At 30.8% G+C, this 22,363-nt stretch overlaps 1 protein-coding gene across 1 annotated transcript; it reads left to right on the forward strand.

Moving 5' to 3' along the window:
- Positions 1 to 10,033: 10,033 nt before the first annotated feature.
- Positions 10,034 to 10,706, forward strand: LOC131656675 (non-specific lipid-transfer protein A-like). The gene is made up of 2 exons (XM_058926319.1): positions 10,034 to 10,413; positions 10,524 to 10,706. Exons 1-2 carry the CDS (start codon positions 10,061 to 10,063, stop codon positions 10,531 to 10,533), a joined length of 363 nt encoding a protein of 120 aa, XP_058782302.1. The 5' UTR covers positions 10,034 to 10,060; the 3' UTR covers positions 10,534 to 10,706.
- The last annotated feature ends 11,657 nt before the right edge of the window (positions 10,707 to 22,363 follow it).

The following is a 22,363-nucleotide window of genomic DNA, read 5'->3' on the forward strand; positions in this document are numbered from 1 at the left end:
TTCCCTCCTTTCCTCTTTTGACTTTCTTATTTCGGCAGATTCTTGTGGTACTATTTTGAGAAGTGTTATTCCTATTGCAATACATTTAGCTTATGGAAATAGAATAGCTCTTGCACCTGCTGTTTTAGCTAGTATTTACAGGGACTTGAGTTTACTGAATAACATCATTACAAAAAATGCAACAACAAGCATGACGAGTTTAAGAGTAACTATTTGGGCTCCTTTTCAATTGGTTCAAATATGGGCTTTAGAGAGGTTTTTAGCTCTTAATCCACGCCGTTATACAATAGGACATGGTTTACCGAAGGTGGCTAGATGGGGTGGAGTTAAATTATTGGAAAATAAAAACTTTAAAAAGGACTTGGATATTGCCGGATTTGAAAATGGTTTTGTGTGGCAACCATACGAGAATTCGCCATGTGTTGAGGTTTTTAATGAAAGAGAAATGTGGAAATGTTATAATCCTTGTTTAGATGAAGAGTTACTGTCGTTTGCGCAGTGTTTGAGGGCATGTGAGTTGGTCGGTATCGGATGTAGAGAGAAGTATTTACCACATCGTGTTGCTATGCAATTTGGCGTGGATCAAGACATTTCCGATAATGTTGCCTCTAGATACTATGATTGGTGGAAGCAATTGAAATCAAGCCAGGAAAGAGATAACAATAGAGTAAAGTTTGAGAAAGATCAAATGGAATGTTCTGATGATGAAGTAAGTTAAAATGGTAAGAATTTTTCTAGTCATGAAATTGATGATTTCACATCATCAAATGAAAAGGGGATGCAGTACTGTTAAACTTAATAGTACTCTTTGGTTATTAAAAAATATTTTCATCCAAGTATTAAATTAAATATTGGAGTTGGTTTTGATTTTCATCATGCACTCTTCAATATAATACCTTACATATCCTTTAGATCACAGTGCAATGTTCATCGTTAAATTCAGTATCATTCATGTATTAGAATCATTAATAATCAACATCTATCTAATACATTCATTTAATCAATCATAATTTCACTCTCAACTCTCGAGAGACCCTCGTTTTGCATTTATCTCCTTCAGAAATATAATTTACATTATTCACCATCTTGCATAATCGAGACTCTTATAAAACACTCCCTATATTCAACACTTACAGCATCTGTTTAGTTTTCACTATTAAAAATTATAGATTTCATAACTTTCACTTCGACCATTGCGAAAACCGTAGTAAAATAAAAACAAGCTATATTTTATCACCGTTGAAAAATATGACTGTGGTGAAATATTGTGTGTTTCTTTTTTTCAATTTTAAGATTAAAATTAACATTTTATCAAGGTCATCATCACTACTACAAAATATACGTTCGATAACACAATTTTACTACATCCGTTTTAACAACTGTAAAAATAACTAATTTTTACACGCATGAATTTTTTAATATTTTATTAAAATACATTTTATCACAGTCCTTAATAAAAATCGTTGTGATAGACGAAATGTTACTTGCTTCCATTCCCAACACCCACAATTTTTTCCTATTTTCATTATAAATAGGGTTTGTCCTTATACTCTTATAAATATAATAAAATTAAAATACTTATTACCATGATTATTACTAAAAGCCATTGTAAGTAGTACTTAAATTTTAGGCAAAATATTGATTTTGATCCCTTAACTATATTCTTGGGTTCATACAGGTCCCTCAATTTTTTTCGTACCACTTTTGTCGCTTGACTTTCAAAATATTTCATTTTAGCCCTTTTGTTTAATTAGCGATAGAAAAAACTTTGAAATCGGTCGCTAAATCTGTCTCTAATTAGTCAAAAAGGACTAAAATGAGACGTTTTAAAAGTTAAGGGATCAATGCGACACTAAAATAAATTATGGGACCAATCTGAACCCAAGGGTATTATTAAGGGACCAAAATGAATATCTTACCTAAATTTTATGTCACTCTCAAAACATAAATCTAACATCTCTCTCATCCACATTCAGGGAACTCATCCTCATAAGCTTCTTTAAACTAAAAGGTAATCAAGTTTGTACGCTTTATCGTTCTTCTTCTCTTTATAAGTTTTCTTCCATGTTATTCATACGCTTTCTACCATTTTCTGAAAACAAAACCCTAACATCTCTCTCGTCCACATGTAGTAAACTCATCCTCTTAAGCTTCTTCAAACTAAAAGGTAATCAAGTTCATACGCTTCATATTACTTCTTCTTAAGATTTCTTCCAAGTTGTCCATATTTGTCCATGTATGACACCAGTTCTTATAGAGGGTTTTTTAATTTGGCATGATTTTCTTGTTTTTTGGATTATCTGTACTTGGGCTATGTTTCCGTTCATGTTAATATGTTGTTAATGTCATGCTAGTTTATGTTTCCAAATCAAGTTAACATTCTGAAAGTTGTTTATAATATTTCAAAATTGAGTTTATCACATGCAAATTACTTGTTTCACTATCCCTTCACTGAATATGCATTCATTTAAATTAATTTATAAAATAATAATCTGAAAAATTAAATCATATTTGAAAATCAGCTTAGATCAATAAATGTTTTTAAACCTACATGCATCTCGTAATTCATCTATCGTTCTTTAACACATATAACTTGGTTCAATGTCCCAAACTCTTCAAAGCAACGATACGTTCTCTTATAATTATATTGCAAAACATCAAATTTCTTGCTAATAAACCAGCAGAGAATGAATTGTAGCTTTGAAAATTTTGGAGCATTGAACCAAATTCAATGTGTTAAGTTGCAAGAGATGAATTACGAGATGCATGTAATTTGAAAAACGGTGGTTCGCTTAAGTTGTTTTTCTAGAATAATTTAATGTTTTAGATTATTATCTTCTACATCAATTTTAATGGTTGTATATGCTTAGTGAAGTGTAGGAAAAGACATCAATTTTAGATTACAACGGTTTTCTCTTGTAATCGAAGTGAAATGTTATTTTTATTCTAAATAAAATTGTGGCTGCTGGGTTTCATACCCATGACTTAAATATATATCGCAATGGTTCTTTACAATAACCTTTGTTATAGGTACCGTGCTACCTAGTTTATCACCACAGTCACACGCCCGTGGTAGAAACCAGTATACATAAAATCACACACTACCTAACAACAAACGTACAACCGTTATTATATGTATATCACAACTGATGTCATATGTCTTTTTGAAATGGTGCATGTTTTCCAACCGTAGTGAAATGTGACGTTCATTTCTTTGATTCTTCTCATTCTTCATAATTATGATACATGAAATATTTCATTGCTATTCATGATAGAAGGCGTCTTGAGTTTTAATGATGGATGTTATTATTTTGATTGTGATTGAATGTTATATTTTGTCAAGATAGTAATAGTTTTTGTTGTTGTTTAATGTTATATGTTGTTGTGATTGAGTGAGATTGAGATAGTTTTTATGTTATTACGAATGTTATATATTGATGTTTTAGTTGTTACATTGTTAGTGTGTTACTGACAATGTTGTTGTTGTTGTTTTAATATTGTATTATTGTTATATATTATTTTTACATATTGTATAAAAATGAATTGTATTATGTTGTTGTATTGAGATTGTTATTGTGTTGTTGAGTATGTTGTTGTATGTTGTATTAATATTATTTTTGATTTTATTTCATATTGTTGAAAAGTGACTTAGTAAGTTGTTGTATTGAGATTGTTATTGTGTTTCTAAGAATGATGTCGTTGTGTTATTGTACTATTTTATTGTTAAATGATTTTGAAAGCATTTGATATAAATTTAAGAATGTATTATGGATTGCAGTGGGATGAAGGTCGATAGATTTGACTCGGTGTATGAAAAAGGAGTTGTGGAATTTCTTGAATTCTTGGAAAAGATCTTCTTGGCAAAAATGGAATCTTTTATTATTCTTGTGCTATATGCGGGAATATAAAAAATGAAAAGAACATAATATTTCATCACCTATGTTGTGATGTAATTTGTCAAAATTATATAATATGAATGTGGCATGCTGAAGTAGATAAAAACCAAACTGCCTTGTCATAAATACATGAAGTTGACATAGATATGCATGATTGCCTAGAAGATATGACTCGTGATATTGGAGAATATTCTTTTATGAAGGTCCATATTTACGATACTTATGTAGTGACAAGGATGTGTAATTATATAAGGAGTGCATAAATTTTACACAATTGTTTGTGGAGTTAAAATTGTTTATTCTAAAGAAAAAAGTGGGTGGACAGTTAATGTATCACATAATTGTTTGAACTGAATGCTTCCAAAAGATAACAATTTGGTGGACCATAGTAATGAGGGAAAAAATAGTAATAATAGTAAAGCTTTGTATAAATTACTATTTTTGGGTATTGTGACAACTTTAGCCTTGGGTAATATAAGATCACTTATTTGTTTAAATTATCCATGATGTTTCCAAGGTTTATCCACCTGTAGTATCGTGGGAAGACGTGGCCGTAGGTGATTGTTACCAAGGCAAATTTTATAGAGGGATTTTAAAGAGGGCTTTAGGTTCTTCAGTAATCCCTTGGTAATAAATAATTACCCACGGATTTTTCAGTTATCAACAATTTTAAGCCCTACGTATTGGAAGAATTTCTTGTATCAAACGTCAAGAGACATAAAGCGTGTCATATATGTGAGTTTAATATGTGCTTACACCAAACTCAGTTTGGAAAAAAGAACAATTACCTTGTGTTTACGGTGATTTCCGATAAACAACCGCTAGTCCTCCAAACTATAAAATATATTTTGGTAACACGCAGGATCGACTAGATTGATCCTATGACATCGTCAAACAATTGTCTTTTGATATGATTTGGTCCATATTTGTTTGTTCTTGCTTCGAAAACTCGTTTGTGATATGATCATATGACTACTCATGTGAAACAACACTTGTTCTACATGTTAGGCAAAATACCCTTTTTGGTCCCTTATGTTAGCCTCGTAGTTCATTTTGGTCCCTTAACTTCAAAAAGTGTCACATTGGTCCCTTAACTCCTCAAAAGGTGTCATTTTAGTCCTTTTTGTCGCATTAGCGACGGAAAAACTCAAAAATTGGTCGCTATTTTCGTCGCTAATATGACAAAAAGGACTAAAATGACACATTTTGAAGAGTTAAGGACCAATGTGACACTTTTTAGAGTTAAGGGACCAAAATGAACTCTGAGGTTAACATAAGGGACCAAAAAGGGTATTTTGCCTACATGTTAATATAACTTCGACAAAGAAAACATAAAAAGCGTGTAAATTGTAGAAATATAAAGTGCCAGAATATAACGTGCAAGAATGTTAAATGCAGAAACGTAAAATGCTTCGAAATGAAAGTTAAACGAAAACAATAAAGGAATTGGAAAGATACTTGAATAAAGAATGATACAAATGTATTTAAAATGGCGTTGGTGTCATACGTACATTTCTCAGCGAACTCGTTCTCTTAACACTTGATACTTGAGTAATTTGTGAGTGATTTGTACAAAATGAACACACGGAATCCTAACATTAAGACCCTTATTTATACTAATTTCGACCGTAACGGTCCTATATTAATCTGATGCCACGTTGCTCACAAGAATCCCTGGGATGCTATCTGTCCTTGTTCGGTTACACAGACTACTTCGAAATTCAAATCCTCCCGCCTGAATCCTCTTTTGATACGTGGCAACGTGATCAGAACCGAGAATGCCACGAAAACACGTTAAGCTTCAGTACCCTTCGCATTTCGCAAAACATTTAAGTCTTAAAGATAATTCACTTCGAATTAGCTCCGATTCTAACCATCTTTACTTCAACTTAAACAACATCCTTGAAACATGGCCATCAGTAGCCATATTCAATCTCAGAAATGGTCATCAGTAACCATCTTTCTTCGAATTCTAACTCTTCAAAGAATATTTTCTCTAAACGAAATCTCCAGCCAACACCTTGGGCATCAAAAACTTATAAAACACAATTATCCATATAGTAGATTGCGAAAGGCATTTAATGCAGAGTAAGAGTTTGATATTGCTCCTAAGCCTTTATCTGGGAGGAAGTTTATAATAGACAACATCATTTTTCTAGAATTCCTCCTTCATGTTATTGAATTTCTCCATTTCTCCTTGATTCTCCTTACTATTTTGCCTCTCTTTGTTGTTAGTGGTGGAAAAGAGGGGAGAGCTAGACAAGGATTTAACCTCATTATATATTTTTTAATTTTTCATCTAACTCTAAGATTTGTGCACCATGTTTCAACAAGTGTAGGTGCGTTAAAGATGCTCTTGTTCCATATAAATTTAATAAAGAAGAAAATATTTCGTTTTGTACGTTTTTTCGAGGTTAAAGATTACAAGATGTAAGTGTTATTACATGGTGCTACCTTCAGTCATCTTCCCCTTAAAGTGAGCCATGTAAAGTGTTTTAAAAAGAATAAATCTTTTAAGTTGGAAAACAAGAAAAATGTCGTGGTTCCACCTGCTTTTTTTCTTATTCTATCAAGGACTCCTGTCATATATACTTGTTATGGTAGAGATTTGTTTGGTCCTCCATATTTTATGCTTTAGAGCCTTGGTATTAAATTTGGTTTCCAATCCAATGATGGATGGATTCAGGCTTTAGGCATCGGATTTTGGTTTAAGCCATCCTTACAAAATCGACTTGTAAGTTAAAAGGTATCACTCTATATAAACTATTTCAAGGCTCTATTTCTAACCAATGTGAGACTTATAATTTTTCAAAATATATCCCTTCACGGCCAACATTATTTTTGGACTTGGTGAATGGAATAAATAGTGGGTGGCCCATAGTCTGATCGATGGGCTCTGATACCATATTAGAGTTTGGCCTAACTCTTCCTTACAAAATAGGCTTATAAGTTGAGGGGTGCAACTCTATATAAACTAATTCAACGCAATATATCTAACCAATGTGGGACATGGGGTTTTCCCTATACAACCATTCACGCCTAATACTCTTTTGAATTTTGTGCGTGCATATAATTGGTGGATAAACCATGATCTGATCAATAGACTTTTATACCATATTAGAGTTTGGCCTAACTCATTTCTACAAAACTGTCTTATAAGGTGAGGGGTGTCACTCTGTAAAAACTCTTTTAAAGTTCTATCTCACACCAATGTGGAACTTTGGACTTTTCCCAATACACTCTATCAAGCCCAATACTCTTGTTGGGCTTGGTGCGTAGATATAAAAGATGGGAGGCACATAGTATGATCGTTAGGCTTTGATGCAATAGTAGAGTCTACTTAGTCTATTCGCAACTTGGACCACTTATTATTTATGCATTTAGTTATCATCATCAAAATAATATCAATCATTTAGGAATATCATAGCTTTCTCGATTACTTAATTTGTAAAATAGGGTTCCATAATCTTTAACACATTAGACTATTAGTTGATTTGTTGGATTATTGCATACATTTCCCAAAGCATCCACAATAAACTTGTTGGATTTAGTCGACGATGGCACCTTTACATATGGGGTTGAAGATGTAATTTATGGGAACAAGACATGCATTTGACTCCAAATATGTGTCCAATACTCGGTTATATCAAGTCATATGGAACAAAGATTGTTCCATGGTCCACATGATAACATTAGTATCCTCTTTCCTCAGCCCAACATGTTTTCCTACATTGGAATAAATTTTGTTTTCAATATTCAACTCAACATCATATATGTTTGTCACCTTTTGCTCTACATTCGCTTTATTCATTTTACCATTTATGCTTTTACCTCTCTCGGTTTATTTTTCAATTTTTCTTCTATAACTATTGTCTAAATAACCAATAGCCTTGCTGAAGTGACATAAAGATTGCATAACTTAGTTTTTCAACCAAGATTTTGTCTTAGTTTTTTGAGTAGATCGTTATCCACTAAGATTCTTACATACTATATGAGAGCTTAATCAAAAAGTGATATATTTTAAGTGTAGTTTATACATATTGGAGTGTCAATGCAGTTAGCAATGATAAATATGGTTTTGAGCCTCCAATATTCTAGAGAGAGTGTGAATCCTCACCTATATCAAAGCAAGAGTTTAATTAACATTGCTTGGTATGAAGTCTATTGTTCAAGGGAAAAGTTTGAGCACGCCCAAATTCAAATTCCTATAATTAGTTTCCCTAACTTAATATTATAAAAATTAACTCTGAAATTTTAAAATTTATTTTATTTTAATTCATTTTTGTCTTTTCATTATTCATCCTTCTTTATCTTTTTCTTTCTTTTGATGTTTGACTCAAATTTAATATTTTTACTTTCAAATTTTATATTTTAATTTTTTTTGTCATTTTATTCTCAATCCATCTTTATCTTTTTCTTATTTTATGTTTAACTCCAAATTTAAAATGTTTAAAATTAATTTTTTAATTATGAAATTTATCTTAATTTCGTTTCCCTTTTTGTCTTTCATTCATCTTCCATCTTTATCTCTTCCTAATTTTATGCTTGACTCAAAATTTGTATATATTTGTAACTTCTTCTTCTTTTCTATAATATCATTTTTATTCCAAAAAAATTAATTTTAAGCCAATATTAAAATTTTAAAATTCATTTTAATTTTAATTTCTTTTGTCTTTTTTTTATGTTCGACTCTAATTTTAATGTTTTTATTCTTAAATTATAAAATTTATTCTAATTTTTAGTTATATTTTTATGTCTTTTCATTCTTTATCACTTTTTGATTTTATGTTTAACCCTAAATTAAAACTATTTTAAAATAATTTTAAAATTATAAATGTTTTCTTAATTTTAATAATTTTTTTTCTTTTCATTCTTCATTCCTTTTTATCTCTTCCTTATTTTATGGTTGACTCAAATTTAAAATATTAATAATTAATTCATAAATTTTAAAATTTATCTTTTTTGCCTTTTTCATTATTTATCTTTCTTTATCTATTTCTTTTCTTTTTATGTTTGGCTCCAAATTTAATATTTTAACTTTAAAATATTTAAATTTATTCTAATTTTATTTTATTTTTCTTTTAATTCTTCATCTTTATAAGTTTTTTTTATTTTATGTTCAACTCCTAATTTAAAATGTTTAAAACTAATTCTAAAATTGTGAAGTTTATCTTAATTTTGTCTTTTCATTAATCATCCATCTTTATCTCTTTTTTTTTATTTATTTTATGTTTAACTCCAAATTTAAAATGTTTAAAAATAATTCTAAAATTCTGAGTTTTTTCTTAATTTTTTTTTTGTCTTTTCATTCTTTATCCATCTCTATCTCTTCCTTATTTTATGTTTGACTCCATAATGTTACTTAAATAAGATAAACATAAATTCATATTTTTCTTCTATCTTACTTAACTTTATGTTTTATGTTTGTATCTCTTCCTTAATTTATTTTTGATATTTATTATATAATCAATATATTGAAATTACTTAATTTATTTTTTTGAATTTATTATATAATCAATGTATTTGAACTACGTATGTATAGATAAAATATATTAACAAATTTATATAATAAATTTTATTTTATAATAAAGATGGAAGGGAATATTAGAAAATGATATGAGTTAAATAAAAATAATAAATTTTTTATTTTATTTTAGACATAACTTGGATATGCTTGCTCAACAGCATGTACTAATTAATTGAGCTGGGAAAAATTTGAATACTATATTTTTTTTCAAAAGAAAAAAGAATATATACTAACAGTATTAAATATTTTTACACTATCAACCAATGATAGACATGTATTTAAGTAAAACACGTTTTTTAATTTTAAATTATATGGCGTGACAAGTAAAAAAAAAATTAATTGATTGTATGTATAATGTTGGTTTACACTGTTTATGCATTATCTTCAAACTCTTCTTTTAAGTCTTAAAACAATATTTTTCTTTAAATGCTTTAATGATTTTAATAACTAGGATGATTAATCACTTAAATAATATTTAAAGAGGACATTAAATCAAAATAAAAATAAAATAATAAGTCGCTTAGTTGTTACGACATAAAGTTAACAGTCATCTCTGCTTATAAATTAAGGAGCCTTTTGATAGAAATCATAATCAAAACTCAATTGAAAAACCAAAGTTAGACTTATCGAAAATAAGATGTCAAGCCAAAAAACTGTCGGTGTAATGTTGGTCTTATGCATGGTGATGACGACAACATTACATGCAAGTGAAATGGATGATGTATCATGTTCAGAGGCAATTTTATCTCTATGGCCATGTCTACCTTTTCTGGAAGGTTCTCTTCCACCAACACCGTCTGCTGATTGTTGCACTGGAGCTACAAATTTGTTCAATAAGGCAAACACAACTCCTATTAAGAGAAAAGTCTGCCAGTGTCTCAAAGATGCTTCTGCTAAATTTGGAGTTAAACCAGACAGGGCTGCACAACTTCCACAACTTTGTCACATTCAATTGCCTTTTCCAATTAGTCCTTCTCCTGATTGTAGCAAGTATGTTTCTCTTCCTCTATTCCTATTAATTCATACACACTAAAATATTTTGTTTTTCTATAATATTATTACTATTACTATTCTAATTTATCTATTTTAAAAATCTCCAGGATTGAATGATTCTACATTAGGATTAGATCGTGAATAAGACTTGAAGAACTACATGGAGGAGTTTTTATTTTGTTAATCTTTCTATAATGGAGAGTTAGATTATATCAATAAGCCGTCTGAAAAAGTTGATGTCTTTTAGTGAAATTTATAAATGGAAAATAAAGTCATATTTTTATTATCTATTTTTTATTTTTAAAGGGTTATTGCTTGATGGTTGGTAAGTAGAAAGTGCGTTACTTAGGGAAACAAATTATGACAACTTTTGTAAGTAAAATAAAATAATATATTTATTCAAACTAAAGATTAAATAAAATACTCAAACGCAGAGTTTGAGTCAACTTTTTGAATAAGTTCTACCGTAAGTAGTTCTTTCCTACCACTTTGTTGACTTTTTTGGGCAACAGTTTTATTCAAAATTATAATCCTTCATAAAATATTTTTGATGAGGACATAATTATCAAGGATGATAAAGAATCAATTTAAAGACTAAGAGGATCAATGACAAAAGCATATGCCAAAAAAAGATAAGAAAATATAATATAAATTGTGAATATTATCATAGAAAAAAGATCAATGTTAGAAGATTTGGAGGAGAAAATGATCATTTGTATAATTCCATCACACGAAGAAAAGGTTTTTTCTTTTACTTTCTAACCTAAATTGTGATTAAGTTTGCATCGGATGTTGGTGTCCATTCTTTTCAATTTTTTGTTTTATTTCTTCTTTTTTTTTTTTTGACTTTCTATATTTAAAGAAAGACAAGAATTCTATGTGCAAGTCCATATGTGTGAAAAAATTAATAAAAAATGTTGATTTTTAGTAAAATATTTCTTTTTGAGAATAGTGAGTTAAACTCATCTTTGGTTTTGGATTGAACCAACATTGTTCTTATCAAGAATTCACAATTTTAGTGACTATACTTCTATTAGGTTTATCTCCTTCTGCGATTAGAAGAGTGACATCTCCCATGTGCAAAATATTCATCCATTTTTTATTTTCGTTGTCTCTTGTTATAAAATTTACCAATACATCTATTTGCCAATGAAACACCTTAGAGAAGTAGAAGCTTCTCCCTCACTTGTCTCAACCCCGTTTCTACTGGCAAGCGGTTAGAAAAACAAACGAGTTTCGACCATGTTTCACACACATATCACATGTTAGGGAAAAACATTATACAAAAACCTGATCGGACGGACAGTCTAGCTCTGATACCACTATGTAACACTCTAAACCCCAAAACTTTATGTTTTATGTTTGTAATAGTTTTAAGGATTGATGTTGTTATTTTGATTGTGATTGAATGTTATATTTCGTCAAGATAATAATAGTTTTTTTTGGTTTAATATTATATGTTGTTGTGATTGGGTGGGTATATAATAGTTTTTGTGTTATTAAGAATTTTATATAATGTTGTTGTAGTTGTTACATTGTTATTGTGTTGTTGTATTGAGATTGTAATTGTGTTGTTGATAATGTTGTTGTTGTATTATTGTATTATTTTTATATATTGTTTTTCCATATTGTTTAAAAGTGACTTATATTATGTTATTGTATTGTTCTAATATACTATTAACTCACGTTAATATATATAGTTGGCAGGATACATGGTTGTCATTAGTTGACAGTGTAAAAATAATTGACAGTGTCAGTGCACCATCTATTTTGTCATATATATATATATATATATATATATATATATATATATATATATATATATATATATATATATATATATATATATATATATATATATATATATATATATATATATATATATATATATATATGTGTACTAGAATCTTTAACTAAAATATATTTAATTTTTTTAATTAATACCCACAAAGTTTTTTTTTAAAAAAAGGTGCTTCCGCAGATGCATCTACGAAAGTTGGGGGCATAAATAAAATTTTGTTTGGTGTCTAAAAGATCTATGGGATGCATTGAGAAATTGTCAACCAAGTTTGGGGTGTTTTTCACGTAGTCGCTATTTCATATGGCGCGACCTTCGTTTTTTAAAAAAAAAATCAGTTACCTACGGTAAAATATTTTAATGTCCGATTCGCAGGTAAATCTATAAGTAATTGTAATTTCACGGGCTATTGAATTTTTTTAAAAAAAATAGGAGGCGAAATATAGAATGGCCAAACATGATTATTGAGGTAATAATTTTTAAAATATGAAATACTTATCGATTTTTTTAAAAAATTGGTTATTATAAAAAAATTCTACAATACCCATTCTCAAATATTTTAATACCTTTTATTAATTTTATTTTTCAAATTTTTTATACCTTTTATTTCATTAAAAAATAAGATAAAAATTTAAAAATAACACAATTCACATTAAAACATTAATTAATATAATAATATTAAATAATTAACCATTAAATATAATTATTATTTAAAAAAATTTAGACAAACATTATTATTATTTTAAGAAAATAGTTAACTTTGCAGCAAAATCCGCAAGAAACTTTCCTGCGGAATTACCTGCAGATTCTGTATAATAGTTTGGTTTTAATAAAATAGATATCTGTAGCAAACTTCGCAGGAAACTTTCCTGCGGATTCTGCATTATTGTTTCGTTTACTGTTTGTAATATACAAACCGCAGCAAAATCCGCAGGTAATCCTGCGGAATTTTCTACCAATTCTGGATCCGTAGGAAAATTTATTTTGTTTAAGAAAGTCCCAGGAAAATCCGCAGATAAACCTGCGGAATACTTTCCGCAGCAAATTCCGCAGGTAATACGTGTATTTCTAGTAGTGGATGAAAACTTGATTCTTGAACTTACTAATATATGGTGTTCCGAGACAAATACATTTATTTTCCCTTGGGGAGAATCAACATTAACATTCTTCCTAAAGCAGTTACGACTTCCTTTGTTGCTTGGATTCCTAAGACGGATAATTCGAAAGGCATTGATGAGTTATGACCTGTTTAACTTGTGGGTTGTTTGTATTGTCTCATTTTTAAGCTTTTGTTGGCAATATTCAAAGTGGTTATTAAGAAGTTAGTTTCTCCTTCTCAAACGACATTCATTGAAGGGAGGCAAATGGTGGATGGAGTTTTGGTTTTAAATGAGATGTTGGATTATGCTAAAATGTTCAAGGAGTGTTTAGTGGTGAAGTTGGACATCAAAAAGCCTTATGATTATGACTTGGGATTACTTACATTACATTCTTTATAGAATGGGTTTTCGTTTTAAGTGGTTGTTTTTGTTGGAAGCGACCGTTTTTTCTAGCTCTTTGTAGATTTCAGTGAATGGTAATCATACGGGTGATTCCATGGCATCTAAAGGGCTTAGACAATGGGATCTATTATCGTCATTTTTATCCTTTTTAGTGGCGAAGGGGTTGGCGGGGTTGATAAGGAATGCGTGTGTGTTTGGGAGTTTTAGAGGTTTTCATTTCAATGATCTTATTCACATTGAAATGTTACAATTTGCTGATGATTCGATGCTTATTCGTGATGGCTCTTTGTTAAATTTATGGTACATTAAAGCAAGTCTTTGAGGTTTTGAGTTGGCATCCAGTTCATGTACTAATTTGACCAAGAGTAATATCTACAGTCTTAATGCCACTTCCGATTTTTTGACTTGTGAAGTTAGAAAATTGTCGTTTCTTTGTCTTGGTATTCAAGTAGGGGCCAATCATAGAAACAAAGCTACTTTGTCTTTAGTGATTACTAAATTTAAGAATATGCTCTCTTCATGGAGGGGAAATAACATTTCTTCGGGTGGGAAGCTGGTAACGCTTTTGAATTCTAATCTTAACAACATTCCCAACTTTATTTTGCCCTTTAACAAAGTGCCTTTATGTATTTTGGAGGAGATTCTGAGTATTAAAAGAAATTTTTATGGGGGATTGTTGATGGTACGAGAAACATGTGCTGGGTTAGTTGGGATAACGTGTGTTTTTCTAAAGATGAGTGTAGTTTGGAGGGTTAAAAGTTTGGTGGATCTTAACCTTCCTTTGATGAGAAAGTGGGGATGGAAATTTTTTTGGATAAGGAAGCTTTATGGTCGAAGATTATTAATTTTTGATATGGAAGTTGTTTCGTAAATCTTCTTGGAGGAGAGGTTCACCATAATGTTTTAAAATCATCGCTTTGGTCGAGGGATGTGGTAGAGGTGTGCAATCTTCGGGTTGGAGAGTAAGCTTGGTTCCATACTAGCATTTCTTGTAAAATAGGAAATGGGGTGGAGATTATTTTTTGGGATCATTGTTGGTTGGGCCCGAGGCCTTTGAATGGGCTTTTTCCTCATGTCAATGAGGTTTGTGTTTCTCGTGAGAGTAAAGTGGGGCCGAAGGGGTTTTGGTTGGATGGTTTTGGCATTAGGATGTGGGGGTGGTTGATTTTCATCTTTCCGAGGACCATAAGGATGAATGGTTGGATTTGTTATCTATGTTACGATACTTTCATCCTTATGTGACGGAGTTGGATAAAGGGGTGTCGTGGAGGGATGTGGATGGCTTTTTAGTGAAGAATAGTTTTAAGCGGATTTATGAGTTAAAAGCTCATAATTTGGTGGCAGTTTATAGGTGTCTTCTTAAGTTAGGAGAGGTTTGGAAAGCGCGTGTTCCGAGTCATGTAAAACTTTTTAGTTGGAGGTTGTTGTTGAATAGTCTTCCTACAAAACGTGAGCTTTGTTTGAGAGGTGTGTCTATTCCTTTAATGAATAAATTGTGTTCTTTATGTGCTTCTTTTTTTCTTGCAGTTTTTCTGGTTCGGTGTGGCAGGCAGTGTTCCGTTGGTTGGGGGTGGTGATGGTTGAGGCTTTTGAGGTTGGTGGCGTTTGGTGGACGCTTTATTTCCGATTGACTTTTTGTTGAAGGTTAAAGGTTTTGTTGTTTCATTTTTCCTTCTTTTTATTCTTTTCTTTGGTTGCTTGTTAGTTGGAGTTTGTGGTTAATCCAAAAGTTTAGATGCGTGACGATACTGTCTTTCATTAAGAATTTTGGTTGGGATTAATGGAAGCAAGAAGAAAGTTTAATAGTTCTAAAGCTAAAAAAGTAAATCAAAGGGCAAGGATGATGTATTTTATGGGGGCTGAAAATAGCATAGTGGAGCATGAAGCTTGTTAGTTGGAGTTTTTGGTTGTCAAGGTTTGTTTTTCCTTCAGATTCTTTTTTGACACTATTTGTAAAAGTGTTATTCCTATTTCAATACATTTAGCCCATGAAAATAGAATATCTCTTGCACATGCTATTTTAGCTAGTAATTATATGGATTTGAGTTTGCTTAAGAACATCATTACAAAATATGCAACAACAGGTATGAAAAAACTATTTGGTCTCCTTTTCAATGGGTTCAAATATGGGATTTTGAGAGGTTTCTTTCTCTTAATCCACGCCCTTATAAAATAGGACATGGTTTATCAATGGTGGTTACATGGGGTGGAGTTACAGTATTAAAAAATAAACACTTGAAAAGGACTTGGATTGTGCAGGATTTTTGAAATGGGTTTGTGTGGCAACCATACCACAATTCACCATCGGCTGAGGTTTATAATGAAAGAGATATGTGGAAATGTTATAATCCTTGTTTAGATGAAAAGTTACTGTCGTTTGCGCAGTGTTTGAAGGCATGTGAGTTGGTTGGTATCGGATGTAGAGAGAAGTATTTACCACATCGTGTCGCTATGCAATTTGGTGTGGATCAAGACATTTCTGATAATGTTTCCTCCAAATACTATGATTGGAGGAAGCAATTGAAATCAAGCGGGGAAAGAGATAACAAGGGAGTAAAGTTTGATAAAGATCAAATGGAATGTTCGGATGATGAAGTAAGTTAAAATGGTAAGACTTTGTCAAGTCATGAAATTGGTGAATATGGTGAAACTAATATTCAAAGCTGTGATAGAAATGGTGAAAAGGTGCGCAGTACTGTTAATCCTAATAGTACTCTTTGGTTGGTTTGCAATAAAAAAATAACTTTGGTTTTTTCCCTAATAGAACAATTTTTTCCCTAATAACTTTGGTGTGTAGTACTTGTTTTTGCTAATTTCGTATAATGGTTTACAACAATTTATTTGGTATTCACTTTGTATGATGCATACTGTGATTATGATAGTTGTGACTTGATCTATCGATCATATGTAGCCAATGAAGAACCTGTTCATGATAAAGCATTTCAATTTCCTATTAATTAATGAAATGGCATAAATTAACGATGGTGTAAATTGATGGGGAGTGAATCTACACTAGGTTTATGAATTTATGAATATATGGTTATTAAAAAAGATTTTCATTCAAGTATTAAATTAAATATTGGATTTGGTTTTGATTTTCATCATGCACTCTTCAATATAATACCTTACATATCTTTAGATCACAGTGCAATGTTCATCGTTAAATTCAGTATCATTCATGTATTAGAATCATTAATAATCAACATCTATCTAATACATTCATTTAATCAATCATAATTTCACTCTCAGCTCTCGAGAGACCCTCGTTTTGCATTTATCTCCTTCAGAAATATAATTTACATTATTCACCATCTTGCATAATCGAGACTCTTATAAAACACTCCCTATATTCAACACTTACAGCATCTGTTTAGTTTTCACTATTAAAAATTATAGATTTCATAACTTTCACTTCGACCATTCGAAAACCGTAGTAAAATAAAAACAAGCTATATTTTATCACCGTTGAAAAATATGACTGTGGTGAAATATTGTGTGTTTCTTTTTTTCAATTTTAAGATTAAAATTAACATTTTATCAAGGTCTTCACTACTACAAAATATACGTTCGATAACACAATTTTACTACATCCGTTTTAACAACTGTAAAAATAACTAATTTTTACATGCATGAATTTTTTAATATTTTATTAAAATACATTTTATCACAGTCCTTAATAAAAACCGTTGTGATAGACGAAATGTTACTTGCTTCCATTCCCAACACCAACAATTTTTTCCTATTTTCATTATAAATAGGGTTTGTCCTTATACTCTTATAAATATAATAAAATTAAAATACTTATTACCATGATTCTTACTAAAAGCCATTGTAAGTAGTACTTAAATTTTAGGCAAAATATTGATTTTGATCCCTTAACTATATTCTTGGGTTCATACGGGTCCCTCAATTTTTTTCGTACCACTTTTGTCGCTTAACTTTCAAAATATTTCATTTTAGCCCTTTTGTCTAATTAGCGATAGAAAAAACTTTGAAATCTGTCGCTAAATCTGTCTCTAATTAGTCAAAAAGGACTAAAATGAGACGTTTTAAAAGTTAAGGGATCAATGCGACACTAAAATAAATTATGGGACCAATCTGAACCCAAGGATATTATTAAGGGACCAAAAGGAATATCTTACCTAAATTTTATGTCACTCTCAAAACATAAATCTAACATCTCTCTCATCCACATTCAGGGAACTCATCCTCATAAGCTTCTTTAAACTAAAAGGTAATCAAGTTTGTACGCTTTATCGTTCTTCTTCTCTTTATAAGTTTTCTTCCATGTTATTCATACGCTTTCTACCATTTTCTCAAAACAAAACCCTAACATCTCTCTCGTCCACATGTAGTAAACTCATCCTCTTAAGCTTCTTCAAACTAAAAGGTAATCAAGTTCATACGCTTCATATTTCTTCTTCTTAAGATTTCTTCCAAGTTGTCCATATTTGTCCATGTATGACACTAGTTCTTATAGAGGGTTTTTTAATTTGGCATGATTTTCTTGTTTTTTGGATTATCTGTACTTGGGCTATGTTTTCGTTCTTGTTAATATGTTGTTAATGTCATGCTAGTTTATGTTTCCAAATCAAGTTAACATTCTGAAAGCTGTTTATAATATTTCAAAATTGAGTTTATCACATGCAAATTACTTGTTTCACTATCCCTTCACTGAATATGCATTCATTTAAATTAATTTATAAAATAATAATCTGAAAAATTAAATCATATTTGAAAATCAACTTAGATCAATAAATGTTTTTAAACCTACATGCATCTCGTAATTCATCTATCGTTCTTTAACACATATAACTTGGTTCAATGTCCCAAACTCTTCAAAGCAACGATACATTCTCTTATAATTATATTGCAAAACATCAAATTTCTTGCTAATAAACCAGCAGAGAATGAATTGTAGATTTGAAAATTTTGGAGCATTGAACCAAATTCAATGTGTTAAGTTGCAAGAGATGAATTACGAGATGCATGTAATTTGAAAAATGGTGGTTCTCTTAAGTTGTTTTTCTAGAATAATTTAATGTTTTAGATTATTATCTTCTACATCAATTTTAATGGTTGTATATGCTTAGTGAAGTGTAGGAAAAGACATCAATTTTAGATTACAACGGTTTTCTCTTGTAATCGAAGTGAAATGTTATTTTTATTCTAAATAAAATTGTGGCTGCTGGGTTTCATACCCATGACCTAAATATATATCGCAATGGTTCTTTACAATAACCTTAGTTATAGGTACCGTGCTACCTAGTTTATCACCACGGTCACACGCCCGTGGTAGAAACCAGTATACATAAAATCACACACTACCTAACAACAAACGTACATCCGTTATTATATGTATATCACAACTGATGTCATATGTCTTTTTGAAATGGTGCATGTTTTCCAACCGCAGTGAAATGTGACGTTCATTTCTTTGATTCTTCTCATTCTTCATAATTATGATACATGAAATATTTCATTGCTATTCATGATAGAAGGCGTCTTGAGTTTTAATGATGGATGTTATTATTTTGATTGTGATTGAATGTTATATTTTGTCAAGATAGTAATAGTTTTTGTTGTTGTTTAATGTTATATGTTGTTGTGATTGAGTGAGATTGAGATAGTTTTTATGTTATTACGAATGTTATATATTGATGTTTTAGTTGTTACATTGTTAGTGTGTTATTGACAATGTTGTTGTTGTTGTTGTTTTAATATTGTATTATTGTTATATATTATTTTTACATATTGTATAAAAATGAATTGTATTATGTTGTTGTATTGAGATTGTTATTGTGTTGTTGAGTATGTTGTTGTATGTTGTATTAATATTATTTTTTATTTTATTTCATATTGTTGAAAAGTGACTTAGTAAGTTGTTGTATTGAGATTGTTATTGTGTTTCTAAGAATGATGTCGTTGTGTTATTGTACTATTTTATTGTTAAATGATTTTGAAAGCATTTGATATAAATTTCAGAATGTATTATGGATTGCAGTGGGATGAAAGTCGATAGATTTGATTCGGTGTATGAAAAAGGAGTTGTGGAATTTCTTGAATTCTTGGAAAAGATCTTCTTGGCAAAAATGGAATCTTTTATTATTCTTGTGCTATATGCGGGAATATAAAAAATGAAAAGAACATAATATTTCATCACCTATGTTGTGATGTAATTTGTCAAAATTATATAATATGAATGTGGCATGCTGAAGTAGATAAAAACCATAATGCCTTGTCATAAATACATGAAGTTGACATAGATATGGATGATTGCCTAGAAGATATGACTCGTGATATTGGAGAATATTCTTTTATGAAGGTCCATATTTACGATACTTATGTAGTGACAAGGATGTGTAATTATATAAGGAGTGCATAAATTTTACACAATTGTTTGTGGAGTTAAAATTGTTTATTCTAAAGGAAAAAGTGGGTGACAGTTAATGTATTACATAATTGTTTGAATTGAATGCTTCCAAAAGATAACAATTTGGTGGACCATAGTAATGAGGGCAAAAATAGTAATAATAGTAAAGCTTTGTATAAATTACTATTTTTGGGTATTGTGACAACTTTAGCCTTGGGTAATATAAGATCACTTATTTGTTTAAATTATCCATGATGTTTCCAAGGTTTATCCACCTGTAATATCGTGGGAAGACGTGGCCGTAGGTGATTGTTACCAAGGCAACTTTTATAGAGGGCTTTAGGTTCTTCAGTAATCCCTTGGTAATAAATAATTACCCACGGATTTTTCAGTTATCAACGATTTTAAGCCCTACGTATTGGAAGAATTTCTTGTATCAAACGTCAAGAGACATAAAGAGTGTCATATATGTGAGTTTAATATGTGCTTACACCAAACTCAGTTTGGAAAAAAGAACAATTACCTTGTGTTTACGGTGATTTCCGATAAACAACCGCTAGTCCTCCAAACTATAAAATATATTTTGGTTACTCGCAGGATCGACTAGATTGATCCTAGGACATAGTCAAACAATTGTCTTTTGATATGATTTGGTCCATATTTGTTTGTTCTTGCTTCGAAAACTCGTTTGTGATATGATCATATGACTACTCATGTGAAACAACACTTGTTATACATGTTAATATAACTTCGACAAAGAAAACATAAAAAGCGTGTAAAATGCAGAAATATAAAGTGCAAGAATATAACGTGCAAGAATGTTAAATGCATAAACGTAAAATGCTTCGAAATGAAAGTTAAACGAAAATAATAAAGGAATTGGAAAGATACTTGATTAAAGAAAGATACAAATGTATTTAAAATGGTGTTGGTGTCATACGTACATTTCTCAGCGAACTCGTTCTCTTAACACTTGATACTTGAGTAATTTGTGAGTGATTTGTACAAAATGAACACACGGAATCCTAACATTAAGACCCTTATTTATACTAATTTCGACCCTAACGGTCCTATACTAATCTGATGCCACGTTGCTCACAAGAATCCCTGGGATGCCATCTGTCCTTGTTCGGTTACACAGACTACTTCGAAATTCAAATCCTCCCGCCTGAATCCTCTTTCGATATGTGGCAACGTGATCAGAACCGAGAATGCCACGAAAACCCGTCAAGCTTCAGTACCCTTCGCATTTCACAAAACATTTAAGTCTTAAAGATAATTCACTTCGAATTAGCTCCGATTCTAACCATCTTTACTTCAACTTAAACAACATCCTCGAAACATGGCCATCAATAGTCATATTCAATCTCCGAAATGGTCATCAGTAACCATCTTTCTTCGAATTCTAACTCTTAAAAGAATATTTTCTCTAAACGAAATCTCCAGCCAACAAATTGCCCCCAATAAATGCCTGTTTTGAAAATAAGAGAAATAGGCGTTTCTTGTTATGACGAGATTTCGTTTTACTCATTTTTTAAAGTTCCTAGACAACTGACTAACGTCATAATCATTTATGACTCCACTTTCAAAAAGGCTTGTCATTCTCAAAAACGTCTCCTCGAAACTTGCATTCCCACGTTCTATCATTACTTTATGATCATTACTCCTATATACTAGGAGTAAGGCTAACAACTGTTCGACCGCCGTTAGATTAAATGAACGCTTGCCGCGTGTCCTTTGACCTTTACCCAAAAGATTTGAAAGGGCTACTATGTAGATGAAGATGGCCACCCAATCTTAGCTAAGACTGACAATGTAGGTGGTACTTTGATTGAAGCCACTATGACCTTAGAAAAAATTAGGTTAAACTATGTAACCAATTTCGTGAAAGTCTTTAGGTCAATCCCTTTAGCAAAAGATCCCGACCTGTATTACGCTTGGCTAACTAAAGTGGAAAAACAAAAGGCTTCTTTCTGGAAACAACTAGGGATTTATGACCTAATCCAGCTATCCAAAATAGGTTTAGAATATAATCAAACCATGCTAGTAGCGTCAGTTAATTTCTGGGATGCTTCTCATAATACTTTCCACCTTCCATGTGGAATGGTTACCCCTACTCTCTTCGACGTAGCCGCTATCACAGGGCTTCGACCAACTGGAGAAACCTTCGATCCCAACTTCATGGATACATACACTATCCACTTTAATGAAGCAACAGTCACTTGTACTGCTTTTATCCAAAGATACCATGTCCAAACGACCACAGAAGTCACA

This window comes from Vicia villosa, linkage group LG3, assembly GCF_029867415.1.
Source record: "Vicia villosa cultivar HV-30 ecotype Madison, WI linkage group LG3, Vvil1.0, whole genome shotgun sequence".
NCBI lineage: Eukaryota > Viridiplantae > Streptophyta > Magnoliopsida > Fabales > Fabaceae > Vicia > Vicia villosa.